Source organism: Silurus aristotelis (genome assembly GCF_946808225.1).
Source record: "Silurus aristotelis genome assembly, chromosome: 10".
Taxonomy (NCBI): domain Eukaryota; kingdom Metazoa; phylum Chordata; class Actinopteri; order Siluriformes; family Siluridae; genus Silurus; species Silurus aristotelis.
In genome coordinates this window covers 25,692,721-25,709,340 of record NC_139583.1, presented here as the reverse complement: position 1 = coordinate 25,709,340, position 16,620 = coordinate 25,692,721, and the positions used below count along the sequence as shown (strand labels likewise).

Genomic DNA, 16,620 nt, shown 5'->3' with positions numbered 1-16,620 from the left:
AAAAGTAGTGAGCTAGTAGTGATTTCTTCCATTGTATGTTCTATTTCATCATATGAAGTATAAAACGTGTGCATTTATTACCATTTATAACAGCCAAACTATGCTCCTCTTAATAAAAATGTGGGGACACGTCATATTTTAAAATTTCCTTTCTACAACCCCAAAGATCATAGCCATGAAGGATGGAACAGTCCAGACACAAGGCACCTTAAAGGACATCCAGTGTTCTGAGCCTGAACTCTTTGAACACTGGAAAACCCTGATGAACAGACAAAACAAGGTGATGAAATGCAACTTTCCACCACTTTCTTAAGGTTGAGGTATAGGCTATTTTTTCTTCATAACAAGGATTTTATTATTTGATTGCTGCATAACGTAAGATTATTTTTAACAAAAAAAAAAAAAAAAAACTAAATCAAACACCCATCTTATTTGATTTGACCTTCTATTGGAACCATAACAAACCTTACAACCATTTTTTCCCTTTATGAAAAGTTAAATAAAATTCATTTAATATACAAATAATTTTTAAAGAACCCTGAATCTGAATACTGGCTAAAATGTAAATAAATAAATTAATTAATAAATAAATAAATAAATTAATTAATTAATTAATTAATAAATTAATAAATTAATAAATTAATAAATAAATAAATAAATAAATAAATAAATAAATAAATAAGTAATTTTCCAGATTAATTTAAATCCCTTAGTTTCCGTAGGTCAGGTTTACTGACAAAGGTTTCCAATGGAGTCTTTTTTTTCTCACACAGGAGAATGCTGTGGAACTGAAGAGGAAGAGTTTCAGAAAGATGTATTCCAGAGACATTCTTGCCACAGAGGATGAAGGTAAAGTCTCAACAAGTGTCTTCAGATCAGGCATAACAATCAATATCCCCAGTCAAATAAAAACAAAAGATATTAGTTACAATAACCAATACTCTTTCATACCATCGCTGAATAAAATGAACACATAAAAATGCAATGTAATCTGCGAATGATCTCAACAACTTTTTTGGTGTTATTTCAATTTCATTAAACCCCTGGAAACTGATAAAGTCACCAGCCTGACTGCATTGTTTGCTCCCCACAGATAGTTCTCTATGTACAGACGAGGACAGCTTGACAGCCGAGTTGCGTCCGAGGAACACAATGCTATGGGGCTCATTGGGGACATATCTGCGAACAGCAGGCTTCCTACTGCTTCCACTGCTCATCTTGTCACAGCTCACCAAACACACGCTGATGCTGGCCATAGACTACTGGCTTGCCCACTGGACATCTCAGGCCATCACAGCTCATACTGACAGTACAGAGAGAAACTGTACATCTGGACAGGTCAGGACAATCAATGTCTATCAAGGTTTTTTAGTCAAACAGGTCAAGTTAAACCACTTGTACATGAATTTCTTGTTGTTTTGGGGTTTCTTTGGAATGGTGCAAAATTCATGCGAGTGTCACAATGTCATATCATTTACGTAGTGGGATTTTTTCTTTCATTCAATTTTACCAAGACAAGTAGCCTTATTGTTATTTCAACCATACAGTGCATTCGAAAATATTCACAGAGCTTTACTTTTATAGTCACTTAAGGACATCTGTACTTAATGTCAACCGTCTGCTACACTGACTCAGGACTACAGTTTGCATTTGATCACCATCAGTGCAAACCTCAACATCATTTAACTGTAATTAATAGACATTCGGTGCAACCCAGATGAGATTGGTTTCCCCCTTTTAAGTCTGGTTCCTCTCAAGGTTTCTCCCTTATGCCATTTCAGGAAGTTTTTCCTTGCCACAGTCTCCACCAGCTCACTTACTAGGGACAAAAATTATTATTAATTCTTTCTTACCACATTATCTGTGTAAAGCTGCTTTGCGACAATGTCCATTGTTAAAATATACTGTACAAATAAAAACAAATAAAATTGACTATTACCACATTTTGTTATGTTACAGCCTTATACCAAAATGGATTACATTCATAATTTTCCTCAAAATTTAACAAGCAATGCTCCATAATGACAATGTAAAAGAAGGGTTTAGGTTTTGATTGTTATGTAGTTTATCATAAGATGTGTAGCAACAAAACAATAACAGACTAACTAGTCTATTTGGATTGTAGTTAAATTGAGGTGATGTCATTAAGATTTTCTGTGATTGTACTGAACAAGCCCTGAGCTGGGTTCATTAAGGGGAAACTCCAGTGCAGTTTAAAAGGCTAATATAAAAGACATATATTATAAGGATATATACAGTATGTTGTTTGTATCTTATGGCTACGATTAGCCAAGGAGTTGGTTATTGGTACTAAGAGTTTAATAAATTGTGTACAATGACGTGTATTTAATTTTTTTTGCATTTACGGTGATATTTATACATGAAATGGGGCTTGAAAAAATGCATCCAAATTTGTGGACTGCTCTGAGAATATGTTTTACTCATCTGGTGACGGTAGCTGAAGCAGAAAGGAGCTTTTCAAAACTGAAACTTATTAACATCATTATATTAATAGATTGATGTGCTAAGAGTAACATTAGAGTCTGAGTTAATTAAGCAAAAGTCTTGTGATAAAAATGATAATAAGACATTAGAGCCATAATAAATCATTGTAATTGGATACTTAAGTACATTTGAAGGTAACTACTTTTGTACTTTACTCAAGTGAAAGTTTAAAGGGACACTTTTACTTTTACTGGAGTAATTTTTTACCTACTGTATCTCTAGTTTTACTTAAGGTCATGCTTTATGTACTTTGTCCACCACTGCAGATGTCAGGATGGTGAAGAGTGTGTGTGTGAGGGGTGTGTGGGGTTGTCCATAATTCTGTTGGATTTGGTGTAAAAATGTCCATGATAGAAGGGAGAGAGGCTCCAATGATCTTCTCAGCTTTCTGCTCTGTCCACTGTAGGGTCTTGCAATCCGAGGTGGTGCAATTCCCAAACCGGGTAGTGATTCAGCTGCTCATAAATTAGATCAGAATAAGCTGAGGAGCAAAACATCAAAATAATAAAAATTTAGTCGACGCATTAACAGTGATCCTAGGATGTACACATATGTTGTTTCAAAAAAAGCACACATTTCATATGGGGCTAATAGATTTAGATGAACAGAAACTGCATATCTAAGCTTTTAGAAACTATCACATAAAAGACTATATTAAGTCTGTTTGACTGAGGCAAGTGTGTGACACTTGTTTCTAATTCTAAACTATGACTTCCAAGATATAAGCGCTAAAGCAAACTATAAAGGTGCCATATTTTTTTTTTGCTGAAATATTATAATTCACTCTGTCTTTTTCTCTCTCTAGTCCCAAGACAAAGTGCTGAGTCATCCTTTGTATCTGCAAGTGTTTTGTGTCCTGTGTTTTCTGTGTATTGTGTTATGTTTGGTCACCTCTGTGGCCGTGGAGTGGACAGGTCTCCGGGTGGCTCAGGAACTCCACTCCAGTCTACTCCGTATCATAATCATCGCTCCAATGAGGTATTGATTTCCCTAAAGGACTATGTTGTTACCGCTACAGTGCTGAAGAATGATTTAATGATTAAATACAAAATTCTGTGGATTTTACATTTCAGGCTGTTTGAGACGACGCCTCTTGGGAATATTTTGAACCGATTCTCAGGTGACATCAACATTATTGATCAGGTAATTAATGTCTTATTTGTCTTTTTTTTATTTATGATATCAAAAGAATAGTCTATGATATTTCCATAATAATCTGATTTTGTCAATAAATGAACTTCTCTTGGTAGTATTTAGGAGTCTTGTATATTTCAGTCTTTTGTGTTATGGTCAATGATGTTATACGCAAGCACCTGGCCCACCTCAGCCTCACCTTGCCAAACCTTTGTAACTTTGCCTCATGGCCTATAGAGGGCACACACACTAGAAAAAAACATTAAAACATTTCAAAACAAAAATAAACATAATTATAAAGAACAATATTTAAATAATAACAATAATCTATCTATGGCTATTTTCTCATTTATTTTCTCATTAGTATAATTTTCCAAAAGATTCTTGTTATTACTTTAAAAACACTCTGTCCATCACTAGCGTCTTGATTTTTATACTTTGACAAAAATCAATATGCCATATAATCAAGATACTTTACCAAACATAAACTCCTCAGTCTGGAGGACAAAAGGATTGCATTTGCATTGAAGAATTTTGGAGTATGTCCTTAAAATTCCCTACACTAACAAACTGAATTGAATTACACCTAGCACATCACGGTTACCATGGAGTGTTTGAGCCGCTCCACTCTACTGTGTGTGTCGGCGGTGGGTATCATATCCTTCATCACTCCAGTCTTCCTCATCGCTCTGCTTCCACTGGCCATCATCTGCTATTTTATTCAGAAGTACTTTCGGGTGGCATCCAGGTGAGTTCTGCACTGGCATTTCAACACATTACCAGTTCTTGATTTTATGATAGGAGTCAAAATTTGAATTTGAACTTAAGTGTGTTCATTTTTGTGAGGTCACAAAATATTTTCTGCATTTATAAAAATAGGGTTAGTAAAACAGAGTCATCTAACAGTTTTGGATGAAAGTTTTATTGTGGTTGCTAATAAAATGGTGGGCCTCATTTACATTGTGAAGCTGCTGAATTGTGAAGGGGCGTTCAAGTCAAACTGGGACTTGCTAGCGCGCTAGCGTAGCGGGACTACCCGCAGTAGTAAGTGGCTAGTGTATCTTATTACTGATAGGTGGCGCACATGTTACGCATCAGTCCAGAAAGGAACAAAGGTGGTGATGAAGTGTGGACGAAGGCGTAAAAAGCCACTGATATCTACAGAAGACTTGAAGCACAGTACAGTGATGATACGCTTATCCCCAGCAAGACATTTAAATGGTGTAAATGTTTCAAAAATGGCAGTACGCCCATCAGTGGCGATCCCGGTCATGACGGTTTCCAGCACACAGTAGTCATTCCTGTGAACATTTAGCACGTGAAACCCCCGATCAGGATAATCAACAAGTTCCTCAGAGGTCAGCATTTCAGAACTAGCGACGAAGTGAAGAAGGATGTCCTAGTATGGTTCAGGCCTACCGACAAAACCTTCAATGCTGAATCTTTCCAGGCATTTGTTAAACACTTGGATAAGTGTACAAATGTAAAAGTAAAAAAAAAAATGCAGTTTCCACTTCTTGAAATTTGTTCTTATATCTTATAAACTCAAAAGTTTAGATTTGTCTTGAACAATGCATACATTTGCATACATTTTTGTACATAAATTGTTTGCAGGAGCTTTTACACTTTTGTAATACTCATAAAAAAAAAAAAAATTACTGTAGAAAAAAAGTGTGCATGCTACGAAACCTCCTGAGTTTGTGTAAAATTGAATAGAGTTTACACAAGTGTAAAAACTGTTCAGCTTCAAATCATTTTTTAATTTGGCTGCTGTTAATTAATGACCAAGTCACTGGAAACAAATCTATAGAAGAAGATAATTAAACTTAGCCATTGCCATTGGAAAAAAAAAATGGCACCATCTGAAATTAGGGAAAAACAATAGCTGACACACTGCAGTGGCTAAGCTGCATTACTGTAAGATTTATTGAATCTCTATTTGCAGATTCTTTGTACATTTGTGCTATTTGTTTTTTGTTTTTTCATATCTCTATAATCTTTGCCTTTTATGGATGTTGATATGAACGTGTTGGTATACAAATTAACGGGATTATATACGCAGTTTCTAGAATCAGCATTGAGTGTGTGTGTGTGTGTGTGTGTGTGTGTGTGTGTGTGTGTGTGTGTGTGTGTGTGTGTGTGTGTGTGTGTGTGTGTGTGTTTTTGCAGGGATTTGCAACAGTTAGAGAACAATACCCAGATCCCTCTGCTGTCCCACTACTCAGAGACTATAGAGGGTCTCACCACCATCAGAGCCTTTAGGTACACTATCCACACATACAGATGATAAAAAAAGAATATCAGAGTATTTTTATAGTTATCTAAAACAATGACTTTGTTTGCTTGCAGACATGAGCAAAAATTTAAGAAGAGACTTCTGGAATGCACAGATGCCAATAACATTGCTTCACTCTTTCTCACGGCAGCCAATCGCTGGCTCGAAGTTCGCATGGTAAATTCAAATTCAATAGAATAGCGTTATATCACACTACAGCTGTTTAATATGGCTATACAAAGAGATTTTGACTATACAGTGGCTTATTTTGCATATTGCTCAATTTGGTCACAAATAAATCATTTCCTTAACAAAAAGAAAAGAAAGAAAAGAAATACTAACCGCTACAAGACTATATTTAGATATTATAAGTCTATTTTTTTTTTTGTGTGTGTTTTTTTCCATTTTGGTCAATTACATTAGCTACAATAGCTGTCATTTTTTGCTTTCAACAAGAGTTTCCAGTTGAGGAGGGTGGAGTTTAACACGTGCTTCTTCCTATGCTTTTTGTTCATGAGATCACAGACTTACATGATAGGATAGTGTTCCTGTGATTGACAGGGAAGAGAGACTATAAAGTCGATCCCACCCAGAAAACATAGTAAACTTTGCTCTCTCGGATTGTCGTTCACAGATAGCTCTGACATATACACTATTTTAATTCACAATGTCCAGTTGGATTTTAATGGCAGAAGCATATATTTACTAAAAACAGTAATGAAAGAACTAAAGATTGTAGATATGTAGAAATCCAAGACACTTCTCATGCCATGACTCTAGTAATAGTATTAAATCTTGTCTCATCAGGAGTACATTGGGGCGTTTGTGGTGCTCATTGCAGCCGTGGCATCCATCAGCAGTGCCCTGTATAGTCAGCTCTCAGCTGGATTAGTGGGTCTGGGCCTCACCTATGCTCTCATGGTAAAACCTGTCCATCCTTTTTATTAAATATCATACTTTTACATTATTACATAGCTTTCTGTTCTGTAACTCTGTATCTGATATACTCCAGGTGTCTAATTACCTGAACTGGATGGTGCGTAACCTGGCTGATATGGAGGTACAGCTCGGGTGTGTGAAGAGGATCAGCAGGCTGCTCAACACAGAGCCAGAGAACTACAATGGAGAAATGAGTGCGTGGATGGTGAAATGAACATTGTACATTGTGCTAAAAGTATTCACCCTATTGAACTTTTTCATATTTTGTGAAAAGACCTGAATCAGCTAAAAACTTGTCTGTCTCCTGTTCGGCTGGATGGTAGTGCCAGTGGTCAACACTGTTTTTCTCCATAGCCAAATCTATGAATCCTAAATATATATTTCTTGATGCTGCCATGTAAAAAAATCTAAACATTAAAAAAAAAAGCCATCGCTGAGAAATGCATGTAGTGCATGTTTAAAAAGACTTTGTGACTTCCAGCATTTCTGCATCGCAGTCCAACCATCCTGGAGATCTACTGTACTTTCCAACTTATAGCTTCATTTGAAATCTAAGGAGATTAATTTCTATCTATGATTGACTTATTTATTGTTTAGTTTATATACTACTATACTATACACACTTATAAATATGTGTGTGTGTGTGTGTAGTAGGTTTTAATGCAAATTAATTTAGTTTTAAAATGAATTAATATTAATTTGAAAATTAATCCATTTATTAAACCAATTATATTAGGTCCCCTGGTGGTCTAGTGGTTAAGATGCAGCGCTGCGACCCGGGTTCGATTCCCGGTCAGGGAACCATCCCCAGCCACTCTTAGTGCCGGTCCCAAGCCCGGATAAATTGGGGCGGATAAATTGGGGAGGGTTGCGTTAGGAAGGGCATCCAGCGTAAAACATGTGCCAAATCAAACGTGCGGAGGATCCGCTGTGGCGACCCCTAACGGGAGAAGCCGAAAAAAAGAAATAATTAAACCAATTATATTAATGCATCACCATTTATGTGACCATTTTTTTTATAAAAAATTTAAATAAATAAATAAATAAAATACATAAAAGAGGCAAAAATCTTCAGCGCAACACATTTATTCACAATGCCCTTTCTTTACTCAGAGATAAAAAAATAAATTAATAAACACCACCGTAATTTATTTTTTAATCATTAAAGATTTGTTTGACTGACAAAGTAACACTAAGTATAAAAAGGGCCAAAATCCACCATGATGCACAAATCTGGCAATTAAAACCATCCGTGTGGAAACATATCAAAAGTTCCCTTTGGTGTACTGATGATTTACATTATTTAAAACACCATAATTACTTTAAAACATTTACAAGAATATTTGTCTTCATGCTCTATGTTGAGTTTGGTTTCACTAATAATAAACACATTTGTATATTGTTGATTATGTGACTGGTCTGCACCTTCACTCTGTTGTGTTGGCGAATGAACGAGAACGGACAACAAAGACTCCTCTGGACACGTTTTATATAAGAAATAAAACTGAGGGAACGCAACCGGAACCGGAACATAATTCTTAAAGGCACCATTTACTATATTTAACAATTAACATAAACCTATAGAAATATGACATCTCAATATCAATTAATATCAAAATAATAATTTTCAGAGTGTAAAATAATTAAACAAATATAAAATAATTAATAACAGGTAGAGATGTTTGTAAAAGTAATATATTATCAACATCTGTTAAAATTTGTTTGTGTATTAACAACTTTAACAATATTAATTTAAGGTACATTTAGAACAGATAAAAATGTGCGACCCGTTAGTGGGGGCACCTGTTGGTGTTAGAAGCAAGAAAAATGGGCAAGTGTAAGGATTGTTTGAATTTGACAAGGGCCAAATTGTGATGGCTAGAAGACTGGGTCAGAGCATCTCCAAAACTGCAGCTCTTGTGGGTTGTTTCTGGTCTGCAGTAGTCAGTATCTATTAAAAGTGGTACAAGGAAAAACTGTGGTGGGGAACCGGCGACAGGGTCATGGTCCACTGAGGCTCATTGATGGACGTGGGGGGCGAAGGCTGGACCGTGTGGTCCGATCCAACAGATGAGCTCCTGTAGCATAAACTGCTAAAGAAGTTAATGCTGTTAATGCTCAATGGGTCAGAACTGTTTTGGCAGCAAAAGGGGGAGCCAACTGATTAATCTTACAGGGTGCAATGCACAAAGAACTCATTACTGATTATGTGTCCATTTTGATGTTCCAGCTCCAGCTCAAGTTCCAGCAGGTTGGCCCAAATATGGTGAGATCCAAATCAAGAACCTAAGTGTAAGATACGATAGCAGCTTGAAGCCCATCCTAAAGCGAGTCAATGCTCACATCAAACCTGGACAAAAGGCAACACCATCTTCACCCGTTCATGAGATTTCTTACACATTTATAGACATTCCCAAAAGATATGTTTTTTTTTACTTTGTATTCTTACAGGTGGGGATATGTGGACGAACAGGAAGTGGAAAGTCTTCGTTCTCCTTGGCTCTTTTCCGAATGGTAGACACATGCGAGGGTAATAATAATAATAATAAAAAAAAGATCCATATTTCTCAGTATTGCACTTGAATTGTCGTTTTTTACGTTTGGTGACATTCTGTTTTCTTTTTTAAGGCCGAATTATTATCGATGGCATTGATATTGCTAAACTGCCCCTTCAAACCCTGCGCTCAAAATTTTCCATCATTCTTCAAGACCCATTTTTATTCAGTGGAACAATTCGGTAAGCCTTACTTCTTCCTCTTCTTTCAGCTTCTCCAATTAGGGGTCGCTACAGCAGATCATCCGTCTCTATACCCCCCTGTCCTCTACATCTGCCTCTTTCAAACCAACTACCTGCATGTCCTCCCTAACCACATCTATAAACCTTCCTTCTTGGCCTTCCTCTTTTCCTCCTTCCTGGTGGCTCCATCCTCAGCATTCTCCTACCGATATACCCCATGTCCCTTCTCTGCACATGTCCAAACCATCTCGATCAGGCCTCTATCACTCTGTTCCCAAAACGTCCTACATGCGCTGTCCCTTTAATAAACTTGTTTCTAATCCCGTCTATTCTCGTCACTCCCAACGAAAACCTCAACATCTTCAGCTCTGCTACCTTCAGCTCCACCTCCTGCCTATAAACGTTCCCTTTCACTCATGCAGATACCATGTTATCACAAATAACACCACCCCTTCACTCTTTCCTTTACTTCTCTAACACACTCTCCATTACTTTGCACTGTTGACCACAGGTACCTGAACTCCTCCACCTTCTCCACCTCTTCTCCCTGCAACCGCACCCCTCCACTGCCCTCCCTCTCATTCACACACATGTACTCAGTCTTACTCCTACTGACTTTTATTCACCTTCTCTCCAGCACATACCTTCACCTCTCCAGGCTCTTTTCAACCTGCTCACTACTCTCACCACAAATCACAATATCATCCGCAAACATCATAGTCCACGGAGACAGAAAAGGGCTCAGAGCTGATCCTTGATGCAGTCCAACTTTCACCTTAAACCAGTCTGTCGTTCCTACAATGTCACTGAATACTGGAAACTCCTTTTTGTTTTGCTAAAAAAAGACAACAGTATCAGAGCTAGTCCATTATCCCATGGAAATGTCTTAGAAAAAATCACATAGAAAACTTTAATAATTTGTCCATAAATGCTCTTCTACACATTTTTTGGGTTTCGTTTCAGATTCAATTTGGATCCAGAGAGAATGGCCACTGATCGGATGCTATGGGAAGCCCTGGATATTGCTCAGCTCACACCAGTGGTGGAAGCGTTACCTGGAGGACTAGGTGGGAACTTCTTGTTCTTTGCTCATTTCCTTTCTTCTCAGCTATTCACTTTGAAGATTAACATTAAGGTTTTCTTGTCAAGGAAAGGAAAAAAAATCTAAGGACAAATCAAAGGACCAAACTTAATGCCATATTAGGCAACCTTGCTCACTGAAGCATCTCTTAAAGCGATCTACATTAGTTCACTTATTGATGTTCATAATGTCCACCTGGATAACTCTTTTGAACCTTCTACAGAACACCAATCAATCCTACACACTTCATTGCATTATTCATTGGATTTAAGGTGTTTTATTTTTTTTTTGGAAAACATTCATACTGGCAGTTCTGATTGATTCATTTAATAATGAGGCATTATAATAAATATTAGCATTTAATTATTCTATTCTATTTTATATTATATTTTATTTAGTGACCACATTTGATCAGATTGTATAATTATCATAGACAATTTGCATTATAATTCAGATATATACATTTAGTTTTTTTAATCACAATCAATCCATTGTTTACTGTAAATGAATTGTATTTTTCGTGTAGATATTTTTAACTTGATCAATTGATTAAAAACTCTGTACTGATGATATTTGTGGCTCTGTTAAGACATTCTGCAATTTTGTTTTGAATTTATAACCATTAGAGCCACCTAATAAAGGTCAATAAGGTTGTCCTGTCTGCAATTTAGAAGCCATGGTGACAGAGGGGGGAGAAAACTTTAGTCAGGGGCAGCGGCAGCTCTTCTGTCTGGCCCGAGCGTTTGTGAGGAAGAGCAGCATCCTCATCATGGATGAAGCCACAGCATCTATCGACATGGCCACTGTAAGTGATCATATACACAATAAATATTTTATAAAACGTAAAATATAGTCCACTAACCCTCAATACCTATGTTCTGAACAGGAGAGCATTCTGCAAAAAGTCGTTATGACTGCTTTTGCAGATCGGACGGTTGTAAACATTGCTGTAAGTATTATATTTACTTTGTGCGAGCCACCACACTCACCAGATTCTACACTTTCGTTTCTCTCAACTCAGTCTAGGAATATTTCCAACAATTTTTTTTTCAGTTGCTTTGGAGCGTTTCTCAGATCAGAAATGAAATTCTCAAAACTACTTGTTCAACCTCCATATCACAATAGCATTTCTTGATGCTTTGATCAAATTGCGAATACTTTTGTGCATTCATTTAATCGATTGTGTACAAGTCTTTCCTGTTTCCTACATTATAAGTTTAAATCATTTTGATCGAAATATATTCTACTGGTTTCACCTGAATATCCTCAACCCCAAATCATCTCGGCAAAATGTCATTAAATGCAAAATAGTTAAACCAGATTTTATAAGCTGTCAGGGTTACATTTTATTACTTTTTTTTATGTCTTGAATTGATGAATTGTGCAGATAAATCTTGAACGTCACTAATTTAGAGAAGTGTACAGCAGATCAACCAATGATCGACTACTTTTCTAAAATAGGTTGATGGTGAAGCTCATGAACCTTCAATTGGCGAGTGTATACAGACAGAGCAAAATACAGAATTATATGGATGAACAACCAAGAAACCAACGCACACTCGAACGGTACAGTACCGTAAAAAAGTGTGAATCCTGTCCAGTATCTTGCATTGGATATAAATCAAATAAATACATTTGTGCTGCTGAAATTCATAGATGCCGTACAGAAGAAATTCAGCCTTGTGCATTTTCATTCAATGCAATCCAAACCGTAGTTTATATCAGGAAATACTAAAACTGTGCACCGTCATACTGATAACATGACTAAACACTTTGACGATCTTGTTTGTGAACAATGATGAAAGGACTTATTCTGATGGCAATGAGATGCTCATTGACACAAATACTTACTTTTGAGAGATTAAAGATTTTAAGAAAAGTACAAAATCCAATGTGTTGTCTTGTTTGTACAAATTGTTTTCAGGATGCACTTCCTGGTTTCCCAAAATTAAGGATGATTCAAGAAATGCTCTAAAGCAGTAGAGAAAAACTGTGATCGGAAAATCAAACATTGTCATCTGTGAAGAGTTTATTACTGAAGAATCAATCAATAAGTCAAGAATCTAAGGATTCGGAAATGTATTCTAAAAATGTGTTAGTCAAAGAATTAACCTAGGAAAAGATCTAACAGAAATGCAATGCTCCTGCATTCGAAGACGTCCTATACAATTGTGTGCCTCCAACTTTGTAAATACAGTTTGGGGAAGAACCACATACGGCTGGAAAAGTCACGTGTCCCAATACTTTTGTCCAGAAAGTGTATTGAAGTGCTAAATTGAATTGAATGTAATATTTATTGTATCACGCTGCAGCATCGTGTGCACACCATCTTGGGCTCGGATGTGGTCATCGTGATGAAGCGTGGGACCATTCTGGAATACGACAGGCCCGACGTCCTGCTGGAGCAGAAAGACAGCGTCTTCTATTCTTTCGTCAGAGCAGACAAGTGAGAAATGTGACGAGGAAAGTGCTTTTTTGGGGAAAGACAACCAATAATGGATCGAACATCACAAAGGATTCCACAGAATTCAACTTTCTGTTGAAGAACTCTTTCATCATTATTCCTCCGTTGGGACAATCTGCCAGGAAATGATGCGAACAACACAGGAAGTAGTGACATTTTAAATATTTTATTAGGGTATAATTTTTGCAGAGTTTAAAATATTAAATCGCTTTTAACTTAAGTATTATTAAAATACATAAAAATGAAAGACAGAATCGTGTCCTGTGAAAAAAAAAAAAGCCAAAACTAAAGCAAATGGGGAACAAAATGATAAATAAATTAAAATGAACAACATCCAACCCTCTAATAAGAGAAGTTAAACTGAACTCTCTGAACAGTGATGAAGGGAGGACATTAAAATATCTTTCTTTGTCTCTTTCATGCTTACATACATCATTTTTTTTCCCTTTCGTTCTCTCTCTCTCGCATTCATTCACTCTGAATAATTTCTCATACAGTTAAATACAAAGACTATTTTTTTTACATTCTTTTGCCACTTTTCCGTTTCGAAAGTGTCCTTGCAAAGCGAGCCTGGGCCGATACCTCGGTTCAATCGAATTGTTCCCTTAGACTTTATATATTTTTTTTCTTTAAAGTGAACATGAAATGGGGGGGGTTAGGGTTAGGGTTAGGGGGGATTCTGGGGACCCTAGATTCTGATGTACTTTTCTATGGGATATGGAACAATCAAATGTAGCAGACAGAATGTCTTTGTCATTGTGCTGCGCAATGGAAAAAGCACAACGAAGCGAGGCTTTCGGACTGGTGCCGCTCTCTAGGTGGATCCAATCGGCCGCCTGTGATATGCTCCGGTGCTGAGAGGGGCATAAGTGGGGGTCTGTCTAAATTGCCTAGTATATTGGGGGGGAAGGAGTAGAAAGAAAAAAAAAAAAAGTGCAGCCATTGTGTAAGATGCTGGGTTAATGAGCATCTTGGGGTGGAAAGTAGTCAGATGTACTGTAAAGGATTATGGGTAAACAGTCTGATCCTGAAGGGCTAAAATTCACACTCATTATACCTCCAAGATATGAAAAAAAAAAAAAAAAAAAAACTCCACCTTATATGACTAAGAAGACCGGGCAGGATTTACGGTCCCATCTTCTTAAACTGTACAGAAAAGCAGTGCCACTAGTATCTTCCTGACATCTTTTCGTTCTAATGGGGATGTCAGGAGGAATATACAAACCAAAACAATTGTCACGTACTCCCAACCCAACCTCATAGTACATGGGCATGAGAAAACCAAACCGACTAAAAAACAAAAAAAACAAAACAAAAAAAAAATTGAATGCTTCCTGGTTAAAGGGCTCGCAGTACAGTAAAGCCTCCGGCAAGTGGAGGTGGTGGGATGGGATTGGGGTGAGTGCTGCACCCGCAGTCCAGGCCGACCCATCCTGACCGGTTGTAAAAAAGAGAGCGAAGTTTGCGGGAGGTGAATGGGCGGGTCCATCTTGTCCTCCCCAGAGCATAGAGGGGGGGGGGAGTGGGAACAAGTGCGAGCCTCATCTCTCCGTTACGTGGTTCTGTGGAGGAGGGGGCAAGGGCGTGCACAGGGCCTCGGTCAGGTCGTCCATTATTGACGTCTCCTTGGGGTCCATCAGGTTGAATTCTCGTATAAAGACGATGAAGTGCGTGTAGAGCGTGTTTAAGTGTCCGTGCAGCTCCATGGCCACCGTCTCCTTGTAGTGAGCCCAGAAGATGTGCGACAACACGTGGAACAGGTAGCGGCAGATCTTCTTCACCAGCGAATCGAAGGCGTTCGGGAACTCTTTGCCTGAAAAAACATGGAGCACACGTTAAGCAGTGGATATGTAGCCTATATATTCTTTATTAGAGCATGTGGACAGGTTCGATCAGAAAAATGCTTTAGAATAAATGATGTTTTACAACACATGAACTACAGGAACTCAAGATCTAGTAGCAACTACAATGTCTCCATAATCACTCTGTCCTCAACATCTGCCTCTTTTAAACTAACTACCTGCATGTCTTCCTTCACCACATCCATAAACCTCCTCCTTGGTCTTCCCTTTTTTCCTCCTTCCTGGTGGCTCCATCCTCAGCATTCTACCGATATACCCCATGTCCCTCCTCTGCACATGTCCAAACTATCTCAATCTCGCCTCTCTCAGCTTGTCTCCAAAATGTCCAAGTTGCATTATTGATATAATATGCATTTTAATTTTCTTTGTAAACCTTAGAAATCATTCTCATTGATGGTGTATTTTACAGATAGCTAGGCTGGATTGATAGTTTTTTAAATGTATACTGGATATATATATATATATTAACTGAAGTAAATAAGTGCTTTAAAATTATTGTTTTAATTACAACATTTTCTAATACATTTTTAAATAAAGTTTATTTTCATTTATCAACTTTAGTTAATTTAATATGAATTAGCATGATTGAGGTACAGCACGCGTCAAAATAAACAGCATGCAGTGTCAGTGATTCGCCTCTAGAGGCCGCTCTCATTCTGCATAATGACAGCTGACCTCAGCCGCTCTAAATACTTGCGCCTAAATTTGCAGAAGCGGAAGCTTAAACACAATGTGGCACCACTAGGTGGCGGTAGAAGCTTGCACTCACCATACTTAGTGGGAAAGATGTCCTCATCGGTGATAAGTTTCTGGACCGAGCTCATGACGAAGTCTACGTACTGCGGCGCTGTGCATTTTGTCTTCTTCCCTTTCTCATCATACCAGTAGTACGTCCTGAAAAACAGCGAAAGAAATACAGGCTTGATATCGGATCATGCTAAAACAGTTCCTTTACTTTTACAACCCTACAGCAAAGACGCTGCAAATCGTCTCATATTACGGGAAAACATGATCTGACAAGTTCATAATCCTCCACGTCGGGGGATCATTAACGAACCAATGTAGCGTGATGCCAAGTGTGTGTTTGATCAGCCTCTGCTTTTCTTCTTGCAGTTTATCTCCTGGCAGGTGACCCACTAACAGTGTAAAAGCAGCTGCGAGGGTTTTGGGCGTCACCTTCGCAAACAAAGAGGCTTCTGTATCGGTCGGCGAAAATATAAAAAAACTAAATGTTACAATATCTAAAATAATGTAATGCACACTGACCAGGCGCATAACATTATGAGCGGTGAAGTGAATAACACTGATTATCTCTTCATCATGGCCTCTGTTAATGGGTGGGACGTTTTAGGCAGCAAGTGAACATTTTGTTCTCAAAGTTGACGTGTTAGAAGCAGGAAAAATGAGCAAGTGTAAGGATTTAAGCGAGTTTAACAAAGGGCCACGTTGTGACGTCTAGACGTCTGGGTCAGAGCATCTCCAAAACTGCAGCTCTTGTGGGATATTCCTGGTCTTCAGTAGTCAGAATCTATCAAAAGTGGTCCAAGGAAGTGGTGAACCGGCGACAGGGTCGTGAGCGGCCGAGGATCACTGATGCGTGTGGGGAGCAAAGGCTGATCCCAG

General features: G+C 37.8%; 2 protein-coding genes across 4 annotated transcripts in view; one reads left to right on the top strand and one right to left on the bottom strand.

Annotated features, from left to right (window-relative positions):
• Nucleotides 1–13,151, top strand: part of abcc8b (ATP-binding cassette, sub-family C (CFTR/MRP), member 8b) — a 29,292-nt gene extending 16,141 nt beyond the window's left edge. The window contains exons 24-40 of the mRNA XM_083551612.1: nt 167–280; nt 774–849; nt 1,094–1,338; nt 3,311–3,483; nt 3,579–3,648; nt 4,230–4,387; nt 5,809–5,901; nt 5,989–6,091; nt 6,722–6,835; nt 6,927–7,047; nt 9,084–9,214; nt 9,305–9,383; nt 9,482–9,590; nt 10,554–10,657; nt 11,343–11,476; nt 11,558–11,620; nt 12,984–13,151. Coding sequence (XP_083407738.1) covers nt 167–280; nt 774–849; nt 1,094–1,338; nt 3,311–3,483; nt 3,579–3,648; nt 4,230–4,387; nt 5,809–5,901; nt 5,989–6,091; nt 6,722–6,835; nt 6,927–7,047; nt 9,084–9,214; nt 9,305–9,383; nt 9,482–9,590; nt 10,554–10,657; nt 11,343–11,476; nt 11,558–11,620; nt 12,984–13,121 — 2,025 coding nt within the window. The 3' untranslated portion in view covers nt 13,122–13,151. The remainder of the gene's footprint in view (nt 1–166; nt 281–773; nt 850–1,093; nt 1,339–3,310; nt 3,484–3,578; nt 3,649–4,229; nt 4,388–5,808; nt 5,902–5,988; nt 6,092–6,721; nt 6,836–6,926; nt 7,048–9,083; nt 9,215–9,304; nt 9,384–9,481; nt 9,591–10,553; nt 10,658–11,342; nt 11,477–11,557; nt 11,621–12,983) is intronic.
• Nucleotides 13,152–13,282: 131 nt separating this feature from the next.
• The window catches only part of mob2b (MOB kinase activator 2b), a 47,946-nt gene continuing 44,608 nt past the window's right edge, over nt 13,283–16,620 (bottom strand). For all 3 annotated transcript variants that reach the window (XM_083553149.1, XM_083553148.1, XM_083553147.1), the window contains exons 4-5: nt 15,767–15,891; nt 13,283–14,948 (exon numbers count right to left, since the gene is read on the bottom strand). In XM_083553149.1, the coding sequence (XP_083409275.1) occupies nt 14,677–14,948; nt 15,767–15,891 (397 nt within the window). In that variant the 3' untranslated portion in view covers nt 13,283–14,676. The remainder of the gene's footprint in view (nt 14,949–15,766; nt 15,892–16,620) is intronic.